Here is a 23240-nt window from a genome sequence, read left to right as displayed (position 1 = left end):
CTATTATATTTCAATCTGGTTCATTCTAGTAGTACAGTGAAAATCAACTTCCATATCAGAGGAAACAATTATCTTGTTTAACATAAGTCTGTCATCACTTTGATGTTAGATACTTGTATATTTATGATCTTTGTTGAAAGCTCTGAAAATTGCCACCCAGATCTTTAAATTTTAGTAGCTCACAGGAGAAAGATACAAAGTTCATCATATCTGACAGTCTCATTTCTTGTACTATTATAGCATGGGGCCAAGAAGAAAAATTTTGCTTTTGGGTACTGTCCAACACTCTCAGCCTTTTAACACAGTTGGCATGAGGATGTCATAGACATTCGTTCCAAAGCACAATTCTCACATGGTAATGATCCTTCATCATAAGTATATTGCACTTGACAGTGAACAGTAAGAAACTGCTGTTTGATGTGTTTTACATTGCACATTACACAATCTCTTTCTGTAGCTGATTTATAGAACCAAGAGCATTGGCTATGCATAACCTTATTGAGACCTCGTGGCTCTGAGTCCCTCACCTCTCAAGTCAGACCGACTCCATAGTTGTCTACTTGACTGCCTATCTTCCAGCCCCATTTCTATCTATAAACATGGTAGGAGACCCTGTCTCTGAATTTGAAGGAACTTTGTAATGTGGTTTCCATACTTGTGTTCCAAGTGTTGCCCAGTTTTCTAGCATCTGTTTTAACCTGTTTAGAAAGCCAATACACTCTGTCTTCACTTCCCTCCCAGGACATGGACAGCACAGGATTCTTCCTATGTAAACCAATTCCTGCCCAATAGACTTGTGTTTGTACTTGTCCTTGAGAGTCTTCAGAGCTTTCAGATCTACGTAATTTCCTGCCTCTGACTTTATTAGGCCCCAATTTTCCAAAACACAAACATGTAAAACCAGCATGAAAATGTAGTCTACCAATGTTTTGAACAAATTCACATCTATAACCGGACAATGAGCTCTAGTGTCATTAGAAAAATATGCATGAGTTTGAGTCAGCAACTAATCATTTGTTAAATTGAATCTACCAGATATCTAATAGCTGTACTGGATCCCTTACGCACTTTACCAAAACATCCCTATCAGAGAGGTTTCCATGCAGGAATTGGACTTCAGGGCCTCTACCACACCCAAGAGTCATAGCTATTAGGGGTGGACTTGGAGTGGAATTCCAGGTATGTTCTTCTGTGTAAGTGGTCTTCCCACCATGCAACTTTGTCCTCAATAGTGAATTTTTAGATAAAGTGAACATCTGTTAAATAATGCTTTACCGTGGTATAAAGCTTCAAGGTTTATAAGGTACTTTCACTTACATCTCATTTGATTTATAGAATTACACTGTGAGGTAAGTATAATTTTCCATGCTTTACAAAACAAACAAAAAATAAGGTTCCATAAAATTAAATGACTTGCATAACATTCATAAACTTTTAAAAATCATATTTTCAAAATCAAGAACCCTTTAAGTGGAGTACACTTGTATTGCTCGCTTTATGACACTAGGAATTATTTGTTGCTGTGACCAAAGATTTACTGACTGCAAACTGATCCCCGTGGGGGAAATGTGTATGACATTTCTTTTGGTCCACTTCCAGATTTCCACTGCATTAATGTTGGCTTATGCAGTCTCTCTATGTAATGTTTGTTTTTCTCCCTGATTAGATAGAACACATTCCACATATGAACATATCCAAGTATAAATTGTGCATCTGCTGCACAGGATTATTAGACAACAAACAAACCAACAACAACAACAAAAAAAAAATCCTTCCCTTTTGTAGGTGCTTTTTTTACATAGAATTTTTTCAGGATCTTTTAAAGCTGATAAGATTATAGTAATGATACATGATGTATTTTGCTTTCAAATACTTTCCCTGATGTGGAGTATGTATACATTTTACTACTTGAATATTCATTATAGCTATTCATCTTTTTCTTCAGGTTTTGTGATGAAGGAACCTGCACAGATAAAGCCAATATTCTGTATGCCTGGGCAAGAAATGCTCCTCCTACCAGGCTTCCCAAAGGTACTTTGGAGACTTCTTGAAGAGTGTCCTGTTTGCTCTTTTATTCTGTTTCTGAAGTTCTTTTTACATGATCCTTTCCAATAGTTGTTGATAATATTCTATGTTGCAATATAACACTAAAAAGTTTTTGCATCAGTTACTTTGTATTTAAAAGGTTTCATTTAGGTAGTTACTTTTTCTCTACTTCTCATTGGTAAGTAATTTGGCCTTGCAACAGTTTAGATTGAATTAAAAATTAGCCAAGTATACCTCAAGCCACCTTTGGCCTAAAAAGCACATTGGCTCTTGACAGCAGGAACATTTCATGAGCCAAGAGAGCTAGGAATTAAATAAATTGCTGTTTCAGCAAACAGATTTTTTTATATATATAGTCCTGGAACCTAGATATTTAATGTGATGCCAAACCTCAGCTGGCTTTCTAACATAACCTCTAAACTGTTGATAGCTTCCAGTGTGTGACTGAATTACCAGACTCTCTTTTATTACCTGGATGTTTCTTGATATTAAAGGGATAGTGTGGTTCTTTTACAGAATAGGTCTACCATGATTTGGGGATGGTCTTGTGTTTCTCTCTTGCCTCCCTTACTCATGCCAGCATCACGAATTGATGTCTGTTTGCATTACTTCAAGTGAGCCTCAGGATTCTGTCTATAGTTTATCATGTGGCTACCACCAAACAAGTTTAAACACTAATAGAGTATTGAAAATCTGTCACAGATTTGTCAGCCTTTTAAGAGCAGATGGAAAATTTTATTTTCTATGTCTGTAAAACTTTTTTTAAAAATCTCAATAGTTGGGGCTGGAGATGTGGCTCAAGTGGTAGTGCGCTCGCCTGGCATGTGTGCAGCCCAGGTCCAATCCTCAGCACCACATACAAACAAAGATGTTGTGTCCACTGAAAACTAAAAAAATAAATATTAAAATTCTCTCTCTCTCTCTCTCTCAAAAAAAAAAAAATCTCAGTAATAAACTCTCTTAACAGTAACACTATTATAGAACTCTTTAGATTCCAAAAATTCCGTGACATACTGGACTTTTTAATTTAGTTAGTAACTGGCTTCCTCAATGACATGTTTGTAGATACCTGTTTTTATATGGGAAGAAAAGTAATTCCCCTGTATGCTCTTAAGAAGTCTTTTCCCTTTACTAATTAGAAAATAAAATGAATATATGTATGTGTCCATATATAAAACAATATGAAAGAATAGTTTATGTATGTCTTTTAAAGAATCAGCAGGGACAAAGTGAGGTGTTTTTTGTTTTGTTTTGTTCTGTTTCTTTCAGAGTGATTGAATTGTGTGGTTAAAGTAACAGTGATTACTCTGGTGTTGAAGTGAAAACTATGAATGGAATTCCACCAAAGCTTTGAAAAGAAATGACATATTAGAAATTGTAAATGCCTAGTTTATTTTTGTTTCTGTGTAACATAATTTCATGTTATATGCTATTTTATTTCCCTTTGGATATTATAGATCAGCACAGCAAGATTATTAGCTCTATTGTAGACTTCAGTTTCTAAAATATTAATTTATCTTTTGTAAATTTTTAGGTGTTGGTTTCAGAGTTGGAGGAGAGACTGGAAGCAAATACTTTGTACTACAGGTACACTATGGAGATATTAGTGCTTTTAGAGGTAAGTTTTTAAATTGTCAGGCTGAACATAATTTTTAGTAATATATTGCTTAAGTAGATTTACTGTTATCCACGTAATTAAATGAAGGTTTTCTCACACCCTCTGCCCACTAGGGACAGCTGTCTTCCATTCCTTTAATTTGGAATTACTGAAGGAATGACTTTTAAGTTATTTCTCTTATGCAAACATGCATCCAACGGTGCTTTCTCTTAAGCTGACATTATAGAGTTGTTTTGCTTTTCAGTGCATTGCCTTATCTGCCAGCTCCTGCCCCTATCAGAAATGCCACTCATTCCAAGCAACACTATTAGAACGAATAGGAAGGGACTGGTGTTTATTTATGTTAATATGAGCCAGGCATTGGGAGAGTCTACAGGTTCTGCAGTGCCAGGGAAGTTCTCATACACTCAGGCAAATGCCAAGCTTTATGTATAATCCACACTTGCTACTTCATGAAGTCATTGTAGTCCACAGCACAAACCCCATCCACTGGTGGACTTGTTTAAGTACTCCCAGATACCTCTTGGCTCTACCCATGAGTATTATGCACTGTATTTAAATGCCCCTTTTCTCATTATAGAATCATTAACATGAGGCATGGGCCCTGTTCCCAAGGCAACCAGCTCCAGGGCTTGCTATCCCTTCTGCTGCATTTAGCCACATTCCAGCTGCATTCTGGATTCTCACTCTTGTGTTTGTGAGAGTGTAAATATTAAATAGAGCTCTCTTTGGCTTGTTGGCTTTTTTATTGTGTCTTGCTGAATCGTATGTACTTTCTCCTGTATTCTCTATTTAACATCATAACTCTACTGACTAGCCTGATATATTTTCTTTTCCAAATACATTAGTTGTCCATCTGGCAACAAAGTCTAGAAGTAGTTGTGTGTTTAAGCCTATGAAATACCCTCTAGAGCCTTTCCTGAGAGAGTCCCATATGGTGGGAAGGTCCATAGATTGTCAGCACTAAGATCAAACATAGTAAATATAGTTTTCCTCAGAAAATAGTGTTGAAAAGAATATGTGTATATAACTAAAAAACTAATTAGCACTATAGCTGCACATATCATCAGTTAAACAATCTCCTGTGGACCAGCTTGTGAACCTAACTAACAAACAAAACTGTTTTATATCAAAAATACACTTTTGAGTTTTACACAAATAGTTTTACATAAATAGTTATGGAACAGAATCTAATCTTAAATTGTAAGATCTCTGTACTGTTAAAAAAAAGGATTTGTTGAAAATACTGTTTGTGTTTTAGAAAAAAAAACAGCAGAAATTATCTATAAACTTACCATCTTGGCTTCCGTGAAACAGGCAGATTCTAAGACAGCTGACCTCCACAGTATTGACAAAAATCATAATTTTTTTCAACATGGCAAGCAGACCTTCCCAACCATGAGATTAAGGCAGCACACTGTACCCCTACACATTTTCCTAACCCTTCATCTCTATTCTTCTCTAAAACCTCATACTTCACTTTTTATCCTAATTCCTCTTGGTTTTTTAGTACCATAGATGCTGTACTAATACCTGAGAGAAAATGGATGACGTATATTAGTATTTTTTAAAAAATATATTACTGTAATAATTTAATTTCTTACTGATGAGTTAATTTTGTTTTATAATTTATGTTTAATCTAGGGGTAATAAAGTACTGACTTTAAATACATAAACATATAATTCTTTACTATAAGACAGATGAGAAACTTAATGTAGTAATTTTTCATTTTCTTCTAAGAACAGGTTTTCTAAAAGAAGTTATATATAAGGTAGAATGATTACTAGTGTTTGAATTCATAAAACTTATTGTAATAGAATAAAAAACAAAAAAAAACTTCAACATGTAATTCATCCAGTACCATTAGGTACTGTCTTGCCTCTTAAGCTATATGTGGTTTAGAATGGTAAATAACTGCATGATAAAATACAAATCTCATTAAAAACATGAAATAGCATTTTACATTTATTAAATTTGAAGTGGGTGAAGATTGAATTATGAAACCCTGGATTACAAGGGTTTCAGTGACTCTGGTAGTTTGGGAGGCTTTATAAATTAGTATAATATTTTGGAAAGCAATTTTATCATTCCATATGCACCTAATATATAAGAGTAAAATCTTGTTCCAAGCTTTTTTTTAAAAAACTTAGTTTAAAACATATTTTTTTTAGTTGTAAATGGACACAATACCTTTATTTTATTTATTTGTTTTTATGTGGTGCCAAGGATCAAACCCAATGGCTCACATGTGCTAGGCAAGCACTCTACTACTGAGCCACCACCCCAGTCCGTTGTTCTAGGCTTTTATTCTGAAGAAAGAGATTTCTTTTTCCTAACAAGGAGCTGCCTACCAACAGCTATTTGTGCATCAAAACTATTAATATGAAAAACTGGAAAGCTAACAAATGTTTTTTAATAGGGGACTGGTTAAATGAATGGCAAAACAATATGTTTAACAAATAGTAAAATTTAATACAGACTATGTAAGAGTATATGTATGCTTGTATGTTTATAAGGATTCTAAAGAACAAGGGGAAAAAAGGGAAACAGTTATGAGCAAAAAAGATAGGAGTATGTGAATTTTTCCCTTTAAAATATTATAATGTTACCTTTATAATTACATTTTTTAAATTCCACAAGTTGTAGCACCATATTACATCCTTCAGTATCTGCTGGTTAGTGTTCTACCTTCCCACTGGTTCCCTCATGACAACAAAAGAATTAATGTAATTATTGTATATGCCTGATTTGCTATAGGAATGAATTGTGTTTTAAATAGGTTCTATATTACAATCTCTTACTTATCTTCCTATGTACCCAGAAGTGGAAATAATATCATCATATCTTATAATTATTAAAAATGCTTTACATATACACCAGGTGTTGAGGTGCATGCATATTAGTAATCCTAGTAGCTCTGGAGGCTGAGGCAAGAAGATCATAAGTTCAAAGCCAGCCTCAGCAATTTAGGGAGGCTCTAAACAACTTAGCAAGACCCTGTCTCAAAAGCAAAAATAATTTTTAAAAAGGTCTGAGGATGTTGCTCCATTATTAAGCACCCTTGGGTTCAATCTCTGGTACCAGGGGAAATAAATAAATAAATATGTATTATATACACATATATTTATATATCCACATACACAAATATACACTCATATAATTTATCATTATTTTTAGTACCAATGTCAGTGAAGATTACAACTTGATGATTTAAAAACTATTGATGATGTATCATATATATATATATATATATATATATATATATATATATATATATATAAATTATAAATAAGAAGAACACTACTAGAAAATTAACAAATTCTACCGAAATGTAAGGAAATATTTGGTTTAGGGGAATGAACATTTTTTTTTCCACCCAGGGATGGTTTTAAGGATTTGAGAAACCTAAGACTTTTCTAGAATAAAGCACCAGCAGGGAAGATAAAATATCTTTTCAAACTTGTGGGAATTTGATAGAGTTTCAGAGACAGCATAACCTGAAATCAGCAGGGTCCATCTGTATGGACTGTGTTCTCTATTTGTAGGAAAAGATTGGCTGTGAGTTCTGAGGGATTACATGAGATGTATGTTTTATTTTGTTTGTTTGTTTTGGAAATTGCACAGAATGTGAAGCTATAAAAAGATCATTTAAAAACAGTCAACTTTATGAAATGCCATGTCAATCACAGTGTTGGGCCTGTGCTGGTGCTGGATATACTAACCTTCCTGCCCAGCAGAGTTTACTGTGTTCCAGCAGGAGTGACAAGGACAAAGAGAGCGTGTTTATAGGCAATAGTAGAAGTGCTGGGAGAGGCAAGAGCAGACAGGTCGACCTAGAAGGGAAAAGGGGCTGAAAAGGCTTCCTAGAAGGTGGAACCAGAACAGGGTTTCAAAGGCCGTTCAGGAGCTCCCAGGTAGGCAGGAACATGGTGGGAGATACCTTAAAGATAAAGGTAAAATGCATGCACAGAGGTACTGGAGTGAAACAGCCTCCCATACCCAGGGAGCTCTTGGCAATTTGGCATTACCGTAGTAAGAGACGGGAAGGGAAAAGAGGCAAGAAGTGAGAAGAGAGGTGAAACTGAGGCACAAGGCCACTAAGATCCCTGGTAGGACTTCATTCTGAAAGCACTCATAGTGTTCTTCCTCCAAGTATTCTGATTGGAATTTTATTTCACAATGCTGGGAGCTTTTCCACAGCTCTGTAGAAAGGATTGGGTGTGTAGGTAGCCAGAGAGAACCACATTGGGGATCAGGAAGGTCAGAATGATTTCTTTTTCAAATGTGGACTTCTGAATATTTTACAAATTAATATTTCATGTAAACGAAATATAGTCTATTTAGAAGTGAAATTCCCATGGTAGCATGGTACAGGGCTTGGTGACCAAACTCCTAAATCCAGACAGCCTGGGATTGGCATGGGCTAGTTGTATTACTCTCACCAAGCCTCTCTTTGCTCTCTGCATCTATAAAATTGGATTGTAATGGTTCGTATAAAAGTACCTGGTAAGTAGTAAGTTGTTACTTGTTATTATAGCCCCTGTATAAAGATAAATTTCCCCAAATGCAACTGTTGGTCATAATTGCCCATGATATAGAGGATGTTGGTTCCTTCTAAAGCATTGTGTTCGTGTTTGTCACATTGCCAGTAGAATTTTCCTAGTTATGTGGAGTTTCCTTCCCCACAGCCGTTTTTATTATTTATAGTTCAGCTACACAAAGGGCAAAGATCACGTTCTTGCCCTTTTAGGAAATTAGACTAGTGGAAATGGAGGATTCCACCTTGTCTCCCCGCCCCAGCACCCCCACAAACATACAGTGTTTTGTTTGATTTGGTCAATTTTTTATTAAGCAAAGTCTGTTTTTCTCTTGTTTGTTTTCTTCCCCAACAAATTTTCTGAAGACAAAATTCCTATGAGATTTTATAGAATGATGCTGAAATTTTTTTTAATGTTTTGGCCCAAGAGAATCTTATGAAAACTGCCTTCTGATTTCTGGCGTTTCTGGCATAAGCTTCCTAATCTCCAACAATAGTACACTTCTCAAATTGGAAATCCTATGTGTTCACCAATTGAAGTTGGAACTGATATTCTTAGAATGGAGGTCAGGATATCTTCCCAAGTGTACGGGCCTATTGTCTTAGGTTGGCAAAATTTCCAAGCTATCATCTACCTACTGTCATTAAGCTGATGGTACACATAGGAAAACTAAGATGTTGTCAATGACACCACACACACACACACACACACACACACACACACATTCAAGACCTTGCTTCCCACGCCTTCATCACAGCCCTCAATGTGCACCTGCATTTTATAAATTGCAGCCTGTTCCTGGGAATATAGCCAAAAAAGATTGTTTTTTTTTCTTAAAGTGAGTGTTTATTACTTACATTCAAAATTAAACGAGTCAAACTTGGAAATCCTATTTTCAACTCTCCTTGATGTGAACCCTAAAAAGTATAGTCTCCAAATTTCTGGGATTGCATTATTAAAATTAGATCATAAAATTTTAGACTCCTAAGGGGATCATCATTTTCAATAGCTACATTTTTCAGAAAGCTACAGTTTTTGACTTGTAAGTGCTGAACCTTTAAATCATTTTGGATAGATGTCTTTCTAAAATATATTATGTATCTTTTGAAAATAAGTTAGATAGTGTATGTTAAATACCTATAGCTGTGCCTAATACAGAGTAGATTGTCAATAAATGTTAGTTTCAAATCTTGCTTATTCCCTTTCCCCTTTCTTCATAATAATGGAATGTCATACTGAATGTTCACTATTGTGCTCTGATTTCTTTCAAATTTTTAAGAGTACACAGAGGTTTTTCCATCGAACTGAGCTTATTGCCTCCTCCTATGTGCTTTTCTGTGTTTTCTACAGTCCCTTTCTTGTCAGGCTACTACTTCAACTCAATTCTTGGTTTTTGTTTTGTTTTGTTTTGTTTTTGTTTTTTGTTTTGTTTTTAGTACCAGGGATTGAACTTGGGGCACTCAACCACTGAGCCAAGTCCCCAACCCTATTTTGTATTTTATTTAGAGACGGGGTCTCACTGAGTTGCTTAGTGCTTCACTTTTGCCGAGGCTGGCCTTGAACTTATGATCCTCCTGCCTCAGACTCCAGAGGCACTGGAATTACAGGCATGTTCCACCTTGCCTGGCTACTTCAAGTCATTTTAATTTGAACAGAACACCACAAGGAGGCAAAGATTAGTAAAGACAAAAGTTCTCTCTCATGTAGTTCCATGTCCATCAGGATGAATGCAAGTAAAATAATGGCTGTGACCCTGTGAACCAGTCAAAGTAGGTGTAGTGAAAGAGGGGACTTAGAAGCAGGTAAGATCACAAGTCGATTAGATTTTTAAAGTTGCCAGGTTGATTTCCTAGGGGTACCAGTTTCCTTGTTCTGAATTCATGCTTTATATTTAGAATCTAGATAACTTTCATTTAGGTTGCTTACTTGTTTTATTTATTTTTTATTTGTCATTGTTGTTGTTTTCATTTGGAAATTTAGAATAAACTGACTTGGAGCCCACACGGGGAACTGTTTGCATAAAATCATGGGAACACTAGTGCCTGGACTTGGTGACATTCAGACTTGAGTTTTTCTTGCTCTCTTGCTATTATGATCCATTTAGGTGTGGCTTCAGCATTGCTTGTGCAGGTGGATGTTCCTGGACACAGGTTTTTACCTGTGCAGGCACACGCTCATGCGTGCACACGTAAGAGATTCCTATAAGGAGTAGTAGAGCAAGCAGGCAGGAATGCTAACAGTGGCAGGATGAAGGGGAAAGAGGACTCCAGAAGAATTCTAATTCCAATGTGGCTCCAGCTGCATCTCTGCCTCTTACAAGACTACTGCCAGCAAGCTATTGGAAAAAGCTTTGAAATTGTGAGCCTGGAAAAAAATCCCTTGCTAATGCATTTTTGAACAAGATAGAGCAGAGATCAGTGGCAGGGCAACTGCACTTAAAATTATTTCATTCCAGAATAAAGCAGACTATTCTGACTTCAGTGTAAGTATTTGATTGCTCCTGACTCCCTGATACCTGATTGCAAAGTTAGTGGGAAACTGGGTCAAAGATTGCTTCTCAATGCTTCCTTGTTGTCTTCCCCAAATCTGTACAGGTACCTTCTGCCTGCATGCTTTCCAGCAAGATAAACCAAGCCTTCTTTTACTCACTTTGCAGAGTGAGTGCTACTGTGAAGATATAGATAGATAGATAGATAGATAGATAGATAGATAGATACATACATACATACATACATACATATTTTTAAAGCATTTTAATTGCTTTCCATACTTAAGAATCTTTGTTGAAACTGCAAATATTGAGGAGGGGCATTATCAATTCTTTCCCATCCACAGCTGAGGTGCCCCAAAGCCATTGAATCTCAGTACTGAGAGGGAGACACAGATAGCACCTGCCTAGCACTAAATAAGACCTTGCCTGCGCAGAACCCTGACATGCACATGGCCCAGCAATCCCGACCACCTTCCAGAAAACAGAGCATTCCGGAGCACACATAATGATTCCATGTTCTCAGTTGCAGGGACAGTAGCCCTGCATAAGCAAGTCTCATTGCTGGTTCCAGGAAGAGTGCACTTTCCTCAGTTTCCCCTTTCTTTCCTGATGCTGTGCTGTTCATGCCATCTGCCAACTTCCTTTCCTTCCCTCTGCAACTGCCACATCTAATTTCTCTGATATTCCTTGATGAGGGGACACAAGCATTCATTTAAACATTTTGGGGCAGATGTGGTTTGGAATTAAGAATTTCTAATATTTTTGAAAGATGTTCAAGTGCCTAAATTATGTATTACATTCTATCACATCTGGTAATGTGAAGCACCATCCCTAATCAAATACACACATATTCTTATAACAGATGTTCAAATATTGACACTAAAAGGGATAAAAAGATAAAAAGGTTACAGTCTGTTTAGGTTAGATTTTGCTGCCAAACTTTTATGAAAAGCACCAGGTTTCTGTAGCTTTGCTGATTTTAGAATGCAAGAAGTTCCAGTGTTGGGACAAGGAAACCTATTCCTTACTATTTGAGTTAACAGTTGAAGGATTGGAGGAATCTATCTGGGTGTGTTTGCATGTTTTTCATTTAAAAGAAACTTCACTCCTGAAAATAATTTTTCCATCTTTTGGATATTAAAAAAGCATTAAAAAGAAAAGTAAAAATTTGTAATACCACTACTGTTAAGAAAAAAAATGTATAGAACCCTCTTTGATCTCATTTCCCTTTCTTCCCTCACACTCCTCACCCTAACCCCCAGGCAACTACTGTTTATACCTAATCAGCGTTTCATATACTTATCTTAACATTTCCTATACATGTAGAAACATCAGACATGTATATATGTGCTTTTTTTTTGGACAGAAATCTGACCACATTTTCTATGATCTGAATCTGTTTTTTTTTTCCACTTAACAGTGTGCCCAGGACATATTTCAAAGACAGCACATGCAGCTCTTATTTATAATGGCTCCCTAGTATCCTGTTGTATGGATCTACTATAATTTATGTATCCTGTTCTTTATTAAAGGTGTTTAAGATTTAAGTTTTTGCTATTACAAGCAATGCTGTAGTGAACTTTAATGTTAAGAAATGTATTAGGTAACCATGTTTTGCTACTATAGGGTTGATATCTAGAAATAGAATTTTTGGGGTCACAGTGTTTTCTTAACAGATTCAAGCAAATTACCCAGCAGTGTAATTTTTATAATTTATAGTCCATAGTGAATGAGCAAACCCCACACTTTTATATACACTAGATATTCTCACATATTAAAAATTTTGTGGTGGTTTTCTTAAAGGCTTTCCTCTCCTTAATGTTCCATTAAAGTGATTTGAATTAGATGGAAGGCATTAATAGAATTACCTCCAAAATACATAGTCTAGAGCAAAACTTCTGAAAATCTAATCTGAGACCTACTTACACTCAGACTTTTCATTGGTGAAAATGAAAATTTCTGTCTCAAATAACGTACTGGATCAATACACAAGTAGGGCTCAGGTGGTGGTGTCCTGGAGCTGGCTTTCACAAGAGGCTTACAAATGCCAACTGGCAATTTACAGGTATTTTGTGAGCTGATTGTTAAAAATAGGCATCATTTGGATAAGGCAGTCACTTCTAAAGAATTATCACCTCCTAATTATTTTACTGTGTTTTGTGATTGTGTGTGCTTTTGAGGGATTTTACATCTGTTGTATTTGTGTAAATACTACAAAACATTGTGTTGCCACTCATTTCTTCCTAACTCGGTGTTCAGTGACATGGAGCTGATGGCTAGAAATTAGCCACACTGTCAAAGTTTTCACCATGGACATCAACAAATGCTGTACCTCAGACTGTGATTTATTATTTTAGAGGTTTTCTAGATTAAAGAAAATGATAGAAAAAAATTGTTAATACAGATAATTATGAATGGCCAAAGAATTTGAGGAAATAGTCTTCTAGTATTCCCTTATCCACTACAGCCAAGATTTTGCTGACATCATTAATGAGCAAGTACAGTCCCAGTGTGGGTCTTTGTTGTTTCAGGAAATGATAATATAAACAAACATTCTTGTCTGAACTAATTGGACAATTGCAACCATAGATAAGCTATGGAAGAGTTCAACAAAAATCAAGGAAAGAATGCTGTGAAATTCAACTGCTTGTATGGCATTCACAAGACATAAATTATTGTATATTTTAAATTTTTTATAAAGTTTGTGCTACATATTTTTTACAGTAAAAGCTACAATAAACTAATACACTTGTCTGGTTGTGTTACCAGCACACCACTAGACCCAGGATTCTGAAATTTTAACAAGCTCCCCCAGTTGATTTTTATACAAGCTAAACTTTAATAACTGTTACTCAAATATTCCTAGTAAGGATGGAAATCATACCTACTTTTTTTTCTGTACTATAGGTGTGCCAAAGTAATCTCCTGGGGCATAGGACATGAGCTGAATAATTTTCATTTACCAAAATAAGCTTAATTAAATCTCAATTCTCTTAAGAAAAAAAGGGAACTTTGAAAGAAGAAAATGCACTTAATTACTGTCTGATTATTTACATACTTTGTATCACTTAGAAATTTGAAGGAGAGTTTATTTTATTCTTAACTTTTACACAAAATTTGGTCTTTGAATTTTAAAATATAATAACAAAAGATACTTACGATATAATAATAAAAGGCACTTACAGTGCATATTCCCCTTTCCTCACACTTAATCTAGATATCTTTTTTAAAGACTGGACCACAACAAATTATGTTACTAATTTTTTACATTTTTAAATTTTTGAGTGAAATATATGTAGTAACAGAGACTAAACAGGGAGAGAAAGGAACAATACCATGGAACTAGCTGAGAAAGGAATGATTGACAAGAAAGTAACATTCTACATGCACAAATTCTACAGCCTTTTAGGCCTTTTCACTTATAGGGAAGAGATTGAAATGTGGGCTGAGAAGGAATTGTCAAAGTGACTTTTCTTCTGAAAAGAAAGGAGTAAGACAATACATCTTATGTCTTATAAAATTTATTTTTAAAGTACCTGTTTTTAAAATTAGAAACTAAGAACAGAGAGAGTTCAGGGTAATAGAACGAGAAAAACATAATAGAAGGGACCGTCTAGCCCAGTCCCTCCATTTTATAGAAATAAAAATTGATCCTTAGAAACGTTATCTGACTTGCCTAGGGTGGAACAGTAGTTACTAGAACATTATTAAAAACCAATAATTTAATTTTCGTTGGGTTTCTAGTTTTTATGTGTGCCAAAGTTCAGGCCCTAACAATATAAAACTAGTATGTAGTAGAGTCAGTTTTTTTTTTTTTTTAAAGTCCTTTGGGCCACAGTTACCAAAGGAATGAACTCATGCACAATAAATATGAATAAAGATCAGGATGGTTTTACCTCCTCTCGTTTGTGCTTTTTTATTCCGATGTATAGAGTAATCTATTTCCCTTATTGTAAAGGGCTATTTCTAAATCATGTTGCTCTCTAATCCCACTGATCTCAAAATTATACTCTGATGTTCTTCATGTTTTTCTCCAGCTTTCATTGTGCACAGGCAGCTTGATGTGAGTCATGCGAATGATTTTAGGACTACTCAGTACCTCTTAAATGATCCAAAAGAAGCCTATTATCCTACAGTATTTTTTGCTCTTGCCAGTCTCATCATATGAATGTGAGCTCTCTGATTCTCTAGCTTTCTGCATTTCAATTTGGTTAATCATCATCAATATGGAAGACTAAATGGTCCTTATTCATCTCATTTATTTCATTGGACACCTGTTTATTTTAATGCCTAAATATGGCCATTAAGCCTCACAATTACATATTCATTCACCTAGTTATAGAAAGATATATAAAGCACTGCATTATCATTTCTTTTTAAAGAGTATATTCAGAATATTCTTTATCTCTTAAAATATGGGGTGTTTTTAAAGCAATTCAACACAAATTGATGTCTTCAGGAGAAGAAACCTTTCCTACATGCAATCTAGTTTTTTAGATTTCAGGCTTATCTCTGTTTTTTGTTTTTGAGAAAGTCTTATGCTTTACCTTCATTCATCCTTTGTAACTTATGTTTTTCATAACGCTTTTTTTTTTCCTGGTACCAGGAATTGAACCCAGGGCACTTAACCAATGAGCAACATCCCCACCCCTTTTTAAAGTTTTTTGAAATTTAGAGAGGGTCTTGCTGAGTTGCTCAGGGCCTCACCAATTTGCTAAGGGTGACTTTGAACTTGAGATCCTCTGCCTCAGTCCCCGGAGCCACTGGGATTACAAGCCTGCTCCCTTGTACCCAACGCAATTTCTGTTTCTTTGGTTTTTTTTTTTTAATAACTTTTTATTAACTCCTTTTTGCAGCCTCATCAGAACTTGAAAATAATAATCATTAATTAATTCCACTTAAAGTAAACAGCATTTTTTTATTAAAGGAAATCAAGAGGAGAAATGAAATTACTTGCCCATTGACTCAGACAAAATGTAGAGCATACAGTTCAGTTTTAGAGAAATCTTATTCCCTTGCAAGACTAGTTATGGTATTTTTTTTACTGACCACAAATATCCAGCAGGCTTCCTGCCTTTCACACTGTCCTCACTGCTCTCCCCATGGCCATGATATTTCTTTATCATGTTCTAGGAGGTTTGGGGAAAGAAGGAAGTCATTATAGAGAAGTGCTAGAGTTTGCACATTCCGTTTCCCACTTACAACTAATTTCTTTTATGTTGTTAGTTGACTGTTTAATTTGATAAATGGAAAGGGTATCCTGAATAAATAGATATTTGACCTTAAAAATCATTTGATGAAATTATTCAAATGAAATATTTAATGATATTTACAGAATGTTCTATTCATAAAATAAAGTAAACCTTACCTGAACCCAGAAGAGAACTTCTTATCCTCCCTATTTTTCCCAATAGAAACATTTGTTCTCTTCTTTGTCCGATCAGGAAAACTTTCACCTGTTATGCATTTCTTTGCATTGCATATCAATTCCTCTTTTCTACATCTTTGAAAACATCCAGAAGATGGCGGCGAGGGGAGTGCATTGCCCCCGTGTGCTGCTTCACTGTGTGGGAGTATGACAAGTCAGGACGGCTAAAGGATATCTTGTTAGGAATTTCCAGCAATAGTGGGGTGCTCCGGAACCTGGAGGAAGGATTTCCATCGCACGAGGATCGGCTACGGGGACTCAAACGCGAGAGGTTTGTCGCACGGAGGGTAACACTGCTTATTCAGCAAATCGCCCCGCAGCTAGAGTCTGCAGCGCGCGCTGGGAAACGAGGAGATAGCGACGCAGGGATACAGCGCTGCAGTTTCTGCCAGCCGTGCAAGCACCGTACTCAGGGCTGAATTCTGGGTTCGAGACAGGGGAAGGAAGCGGTCCATCTCGGTTCTCCACACCGGTCAGACCACAGAGGAGGCCAGCAGCCACCATGTTGGAAAGCTGACGTCACCATACCTGTTTTCGACTGACCGCAGCTCATTCAGCCATAGAACAGGTAATTTCAGGCTGCAATTCGCCTGCGGCTTGCAGACAGATTGCTAGGGTTCAGTGCCTGGGTGCTTCTTAGAACCTGATCTTATCGGAGCGAACACCGAGCGCGGGGCGGCCGAGTTCCGGCTCCCGGAACCGTCCCGGAACCACCCTGGCCCAGGGCTGCGGAGCCAGCAGAGGCTGCTTCTTGGACCCTGCTCCTATCAGAGCATACACCAAGCACTAAGCGGCCGAATTCCGGCTCCCGGAACTGAGCCCGCGGGGACTGCTTCTTGGAGCCTACACTTATAGGAGCTTACACCGAGCACGGAGCGGCCGAGTTCTGGCTCCCAGAACTTCCCTGGCCCGGGGCTAGGAGCCCGCAGAAACTGCTTCTCGGTCCGGGTCCTGCTGAGGGCCGGTCAGGACTCACCCGTTGCTTTGATTGCCCGGCAAGGGGAACGAAATGCTGCCATTCGCATAGGATACCAACATGGCAGAGATCTGATGTCATCAGAAAGTGGCGGAGGAGAGAACTTCATCAATACCAGCGGCAACATAAACAGTTGGTCTCCTGGTAGGGGGGGTGAGGCACAGACACCCGAGTCTCCCCAATTTGTCGTCGAGCCAGAGGGGAGGAGCCGGGCTGCCGCCAGCGCCCGGAGCAGGCCCAGCGGCTCGCCAGCGTGGTGACCACGTGACCCAAATTGGAGAGGGGGCGGAGCGGAGCCGCCACCCGCACCCACAAGGTGGGCAGACCCGCGACCCAGTGGTACATGGGCGTGGTAGGAGGGGTAGGGCAGAGCCGCCGCCCGCGCTTCCAAGGTAAACAGACCTGTGACAGCCTGGCGGGTCAGGCCCAGTGGCCTGCCAGTGTGGTACACACGTCACCCCAACTTGAGTAGGGGCAGAGCAGATCCTTCTCCCACGCCTAGATCAGGCCCTGCCAGAGTGGTGGTCACGTGACCCCAATTGGAGTGGGGGCGGAGCGGAACCGCCACCCGTGCCCGCAGGGTGAGCAGACCTGTGACCAACCTGCAGATCAGGCCCAGGGGTCCGCAGGCGTGGTAGGAGGGGCAGGGCAGATCCGCCGCCCGTGCCTCCAAGGTAGGCAGACCTGCAACAGACCGGCGGATCAGGCCCAGGAGCCTGCTGGCGTGGTACACACACCACCCTAATTGGAGTAGGGGCAGAGCAGAGTCACCGCCCGTGCCAGGAACAGGCCCAGCGTCCTGCAGGCGGGGTAGTCACGACACCCCAATTGGAGTAGGGGCAGAGCAGAGCCTCCACCTGTGACCGAAAGGTGGGCAGATCTGCGACCGACCAGCGGGACAGGCCCAGTGGCCTGCCGGTATGACAGACATGTCACCCCATTTGGAGTAGGGGCAGAGTAGAGCCGCCGCCCTTGCCTGCAGGGTAGGCAAACCTGCAACCGACCTGCGGATCAGGCCCGGTGGCCTGCCGGCGTGGTACACTTGTCACCCCAATTGGAGTAGCGGCAGAACAGAGCCACCGCCAGCGCCCAGAACAGGCCCAGTGACCTGCCGGCGTGGTAGCCACGACACCCCAATTGGAATAAGGAGAGAGCAGAGCCGCCGCCCGCACCTGCAGGAAAGATACTCAAGCAGTATGAAAAGACAAGGAAAGAAAGGACCACAAGCAATGCAGGTCAACACAACTTTAGAAGAGGTAACAGCTGCAGCAGATGGAATGTCAGATAAAGAATTCAGGATATACATGCTTCAGATGATCTGGAGTATCAAGGAAGACATCAGACAGCAAAATCAGACAATGAAAGATCACTTCGACAATGAATTACGCAAACAAATCCAGGAAGCAAAGGATCAACTATACAGGGAGATAGAGGTTATAAAAAACAAACAAACAGAAATCCTAGAAATGCAGGAAGCAATAAGCCAACTTAAAAACTCAATGGAGAATACTACCAGCAGAGTAGAACACTTAGAAGATAGAACATCAGACAATGAAGACAAAGTATTTCAACTGGAAAAGAACATAGACAGCTCAGCAAGACTGTTAAGAAACCATGAGCAGAACATCCAAGAAATATGGGATAACATTAAGAGACCAAACTTAAGAGTCATTGGGATACAGGAAGGTACAGAGCTCCAAACCAAAGGAATGAGCAGTCTATTCAATGAAATAATACGAGAAAACTTCCCAGACTTGAAGAATGAGACAGAATCCCAAATCCTAGAAGCCTACAGGACGCCGAATGTGCAAAATCATAAGAGATCCACACCTAGACACATTATAATGAAGATGCCCAACATACAGAATAAGGAGAGAATTTTAAAAGCTACAAGAGAAAGGAAGCAGATTACATTTAGGGGTAAGCCAATCAGGATAACAGCTGATCTTTCAACACAGACTCTGAAAGCTAGAAGATCCTGGAATAACATATTTCAAACACTGAAAGAAAATGGGTTCCAACCAAGAATTGTGTATCCAGCGAAATTAAGCTTCAGGATGGAAGATGAAATTAAAACCTTCCACGATAAACAAAAGTTTAAAGAATTCGCAGCTAGAAAACCATCTCTTTAAAACATCCTCGCCAAAACATTACAGGAAGAGGAAATGGAAAATAACAATGAAAACCAACAGTGGGAGGTAGGACAGTAAAGGGGGGGGGGAAATAATCAAAGAGGAAAACAAACCATGTTTAGTAACAGAAATAAACAAATATGGCTGGAAGAACAACCCATATCTGAATAATAACCCTAAATGTTAATGGCTTAAACTCACCAATTAAGAGACACAGGCTAGTAGAATGGATCACAAAACAAGACCCAACAATATGCTGCCTACAGGAGACGCATTTGATAGGAAAAGACATACATAGGCTGAAGGTGAAAGGTTGGGAAAAATCATATCACTCATATGGACTTCGGAAACAAGCAGGAGTGTCCATACTCATATCAAATAAAATAGATTTCAAGCCAAAGTTAATCAAAAGGGATAAAGAGGGACACTACATACTGCTTAAGGGAACCATACACCAACAAGGCATAATAATCATAAATATTTATGCCCCAAACAATGGTGCAGCTATGTTCGTAAAACAAACTCTTCTCAAGTTCAAGAGTCTAATAGACCACCACACCATAATCATGGGAGACTTCAACACACCTCTCTCGCCACTGGACAGATCTTCCAAACAAAAGTTGAATAAGGAAACTATAGAACGCAATAACACAATTAATAACCTAGACTTAATTGACATATATAGAGTATACCACCCAACATCAAGCATTTACACTTTTTTCTCAGCAGCACATGGATCCTTCTCAAAAATAGATCATATATTATGTCACAGGGCAACCCTTAGACAATATAAAGGAGTAGAGATAATACCATGCATCTTATCTGATCATAATGGAATGAAACTGAAAATCAACGATAAAAGAAGGAAGGAAAAAGCATACATCACTTGGAGAATGAACAATAGGTTACTGAATGATCAATGGGTTATAGAAGACATCAAGGAGGAAATTTAAAAATTCTTAGAGATAAATGAAAACACAGACACAACATATCGGAATCTATGGGACACATTGAAAGCAGTTCTAAGAGGAAAATTCATTGCTTGGAGTTCATTCCTTAAAAAAAGAAAAAAAACAACAAATAAATGATCTCATATTTCATCTCAAAATCCTTGAAAAAGAAGAGCAAAACAACAGCAAAAGAAGTAGAAGGCAAGAAATAATTAAAATCAGAGCTGAAATTAATGAAATCGAAACAAAAGAAACAATTGAAAAAATTGACAAAACTAAAAGTTGGTTCTTTGAAAAAATAAACAAAATCGACAGACCCTTAGCCATGCTAGCGAAGAGAAGAAGAGAGAGAACTCAAATTACTAGCATACGGGATGAAAAAGGCAATATCACAACAGACACTTCAGAAATACAGAAGATAATCAAAAACTATTTTGAATCCTTATACTCCAATAAATTAGAAGATAGTGAAGGCATAGATAAATTTCTTAAGGCATATGATCTGCCCAGATTGAGTCAGGAGGATATAGACAACCTAAACAGACCAATATCAATTGAGGAAATAGAAGAAACCATAAAAAGACTACCAACTAAGAAAAGCCCAGGACCGGATGCGTATACAGCAGAATTTTACAAAACCTTTAAAGAAGAACTAATACCAATACTTTTCAAGCTACTTCAGGAAATAGAAAAGGAGGGAGAACTTCCAAATTCATTCTATGAGGCCAACATCACCCTGATACCTAAACCAGACAAAGACACTTCAAAGAAAGAAAACTACAGACCAATATCTCTAATGAACCTAGATGCAAAAATCCTCAATAAAATTCTGGCCACTCGGATACAAAAACATATAAAAAAAATTGTACACCATGATCAAGTAGGATTCATCCCTGGGATGCAAGGCTGGTTCAATATACGGAAATCAATAAATGTTATTCACCACATCAATAGACTTAATAATAAGAACCATATGATCATCTCGATAGATGCGGAAAAAGCATTCGACAAAGTACAGCATCCCTTTATGTTCAAAACTCTAGAAAAACTAGGGATAACAGGAACATACCTCAATATTGTAAAAGCAATCTATGCTAAGCCTCAGGCTAGCATCATTTTGAATGGAGAAAAACTGAAGGCATTCCCTCTAAAATCTGGAACAAGACAGGGATGCCCTCTCTCTCCACTTCTGTTCAACATAGTTCTCGAAACACTGGCCAGAGCAATTAGACAGATGAAAGAAATTAAAGGCATAAAAATAGGAAAAGAAGAACTTAAATTATCACTATTTGCAGATGATATGATTCTATACCTAGCAGACCCAAAAGGCTCTACAAAGAAACTATTAGAGCTAATAAATGAATTCAGCAAAGTGGCAGGATATAAAATCAACACGCATAAATCAAAGGCATTCCTGTATATCAGCGACAAATCCTCTGAAATGGAAGTGAGGACAACCACTCCATTCAAAATATCTTCAAAAAAAATAAAAAACTTGGGAATCAACCTAACAAAAGAGGTGAAAGACTTATACAATGAAAACTACAGAACCCTAAAGAGAGAAATAGAAGAAGATCTTAGAAGATGGAAAAATATACCCTGTTCATGGATAGGCAGAACTAACATCATCAAAATGGCAATATTACCAAAAGTTCTCTATAGGTTTAATGCAATGCCAATCAAAATCCCAATGGCATTTCTTGTAGAAATAGAGAAAGCAATCATGAAATTCATATGGAAAAATAAAAGACCCAGAATAGCAAAAACAATGCTAAGCAGGAAGTGTGAATCAGGCGGTATAGCGATACCAGACTTCAAACTATACTACAGAGCAATAGTAACAAAAACAGCATGGTACTGGTACCAAAACAGGCGGGTGGACCAATGGTACAGAATAGAGGACACAGAAACCAATCCACAAAACTACAACTATCTTATATTTGATAAAGGGGCTAAAAGCATGCAATGGAGGAAGGATAGCATCTTCAACAAATGGTGCTGGGAAAACTGGAAATCCATATGCAACAAAATGAAACTGAATCCCTTTCTCTCGCCATGCACAAAAGTGAATTCAAAATGGATCAAGGAGCTTGATATCAAATCAGAGACGCGCCGTCTGATAGAAGAAAAAGTTGGCTACGATCTACAGTCGGTGGGGTCGGGCTCCAAATTCCTCAATAGGACACCCATAGCACAAAAGTTAATAACTAGAATCAACAAATGGGACTTACTCAAACTAAAAAGTTTTTTCTCAGCAAAAGAAACAATAAGAGAGGTAAATAGGGAGCCTACACCCTGGGAACAAATCTTTACTCCTCACACTTCAGATAGAGCCCTAATATCCAGAGTATACAAAGAACTCCAAAAATTAGACAATAAGAGAACAAACAACCCAATCAACAAATGGGCCAAGGACCTGAACAGACACTTCTCAGAGGAGGACATACAGTCAATCAACAAGTACATGAAAAAATGCTCAACATCTCTAGCTGTCAGAGAAATGCAAATCAAAACCACCCTAAGATACCATCTCACTCCAGTAAGATTGGCAGCCATTAGGAAGTCAAACAACAACAAGTGCTGGCGAGGATGTGGGGAAAAGGGTACACTTGTTCATTGCTGGTGGGACTGCAAATTGGTGCAGCCAATTTGGAAAGCAGTATGGAGATTTCTTGGAAAGCTGGGAATGGAGCCACCATTTGACCCAGCTATTCCCCTTCTTGGTCTATTCCCTAAAGACCTAAAAAGAGCATGCTACAGGGACACTGCTACATCAATGTTCATAGCAGCACAGTTCACAATAGCAAGACTGTGGAACCAACCTAGATGCCCTTCAATAGACGAATGGATAAAAAAAATGTGGCATTTATACACAATGGAGTATTACTCTGCATTAAAAAATGACAAAATCATAGAATTTACAGGGAAATGGATGGCATTAGAGCAGATTATGCTAAGTGAAGCTAGCCAATCCCTAAAAAACAAATGCCAAATGTATTCTTTGATATAAGGAGAGTAACTAAGAACAGAGTAGGGAGGAAGAGCAGGAGAAGAAGATTA

At 38.1% G+C, this 23240-nt stretch overlaps 1 protein-coding gene across 8 annotated transcripts in view; it reads left to right on the top strand.

Moving 5' to 3' along the window:
• The window catches only part of Pam (peptidylglycine alpha-amidating monooxygenase), a 310405-nt gene that overhangs the window by 180637 nt on the left and 106528 nt on the right, over positions 1 to 23240 (top strand). For all 8 annotated transcript variants that reach the window (XM_046459990.2, XM_046459989.2, XM_046459988.2 and 5 more), the window contains exons 6-7: positions 1946 to 2031; positions 3581 to 3664. In XM_046459990.2, coding sequence (XP_046315946.1) covers positions 1946 to 2031; positions 3581 to 3664 — 170 coding nt within the window. The remainder of the gene's footprint in view (positions 1 to 1945; positions 2032 to 3580; positions 3665 to 23240) is intronic.

This window comes from Marmota monax, unplaced genomic scaffold (assembly GCF_021218885.2).
Source record: "Marmota monax isolate L192 unplaced genomic scaffold, Marmota_monax_Labrador192_F-V1.1 WCK01_AAM20220418_F8-fsc00006, whole genome shotgun sequence".
Lineage (NCBI taxonomy): Eukaryota > Metazoa > Chordata > Mammalia > Rodentia > Sciuridae > Marmota > Marmota monax.
This window is presented reverse-complemented; position numbering and strand designations above follow the sequence as displayed.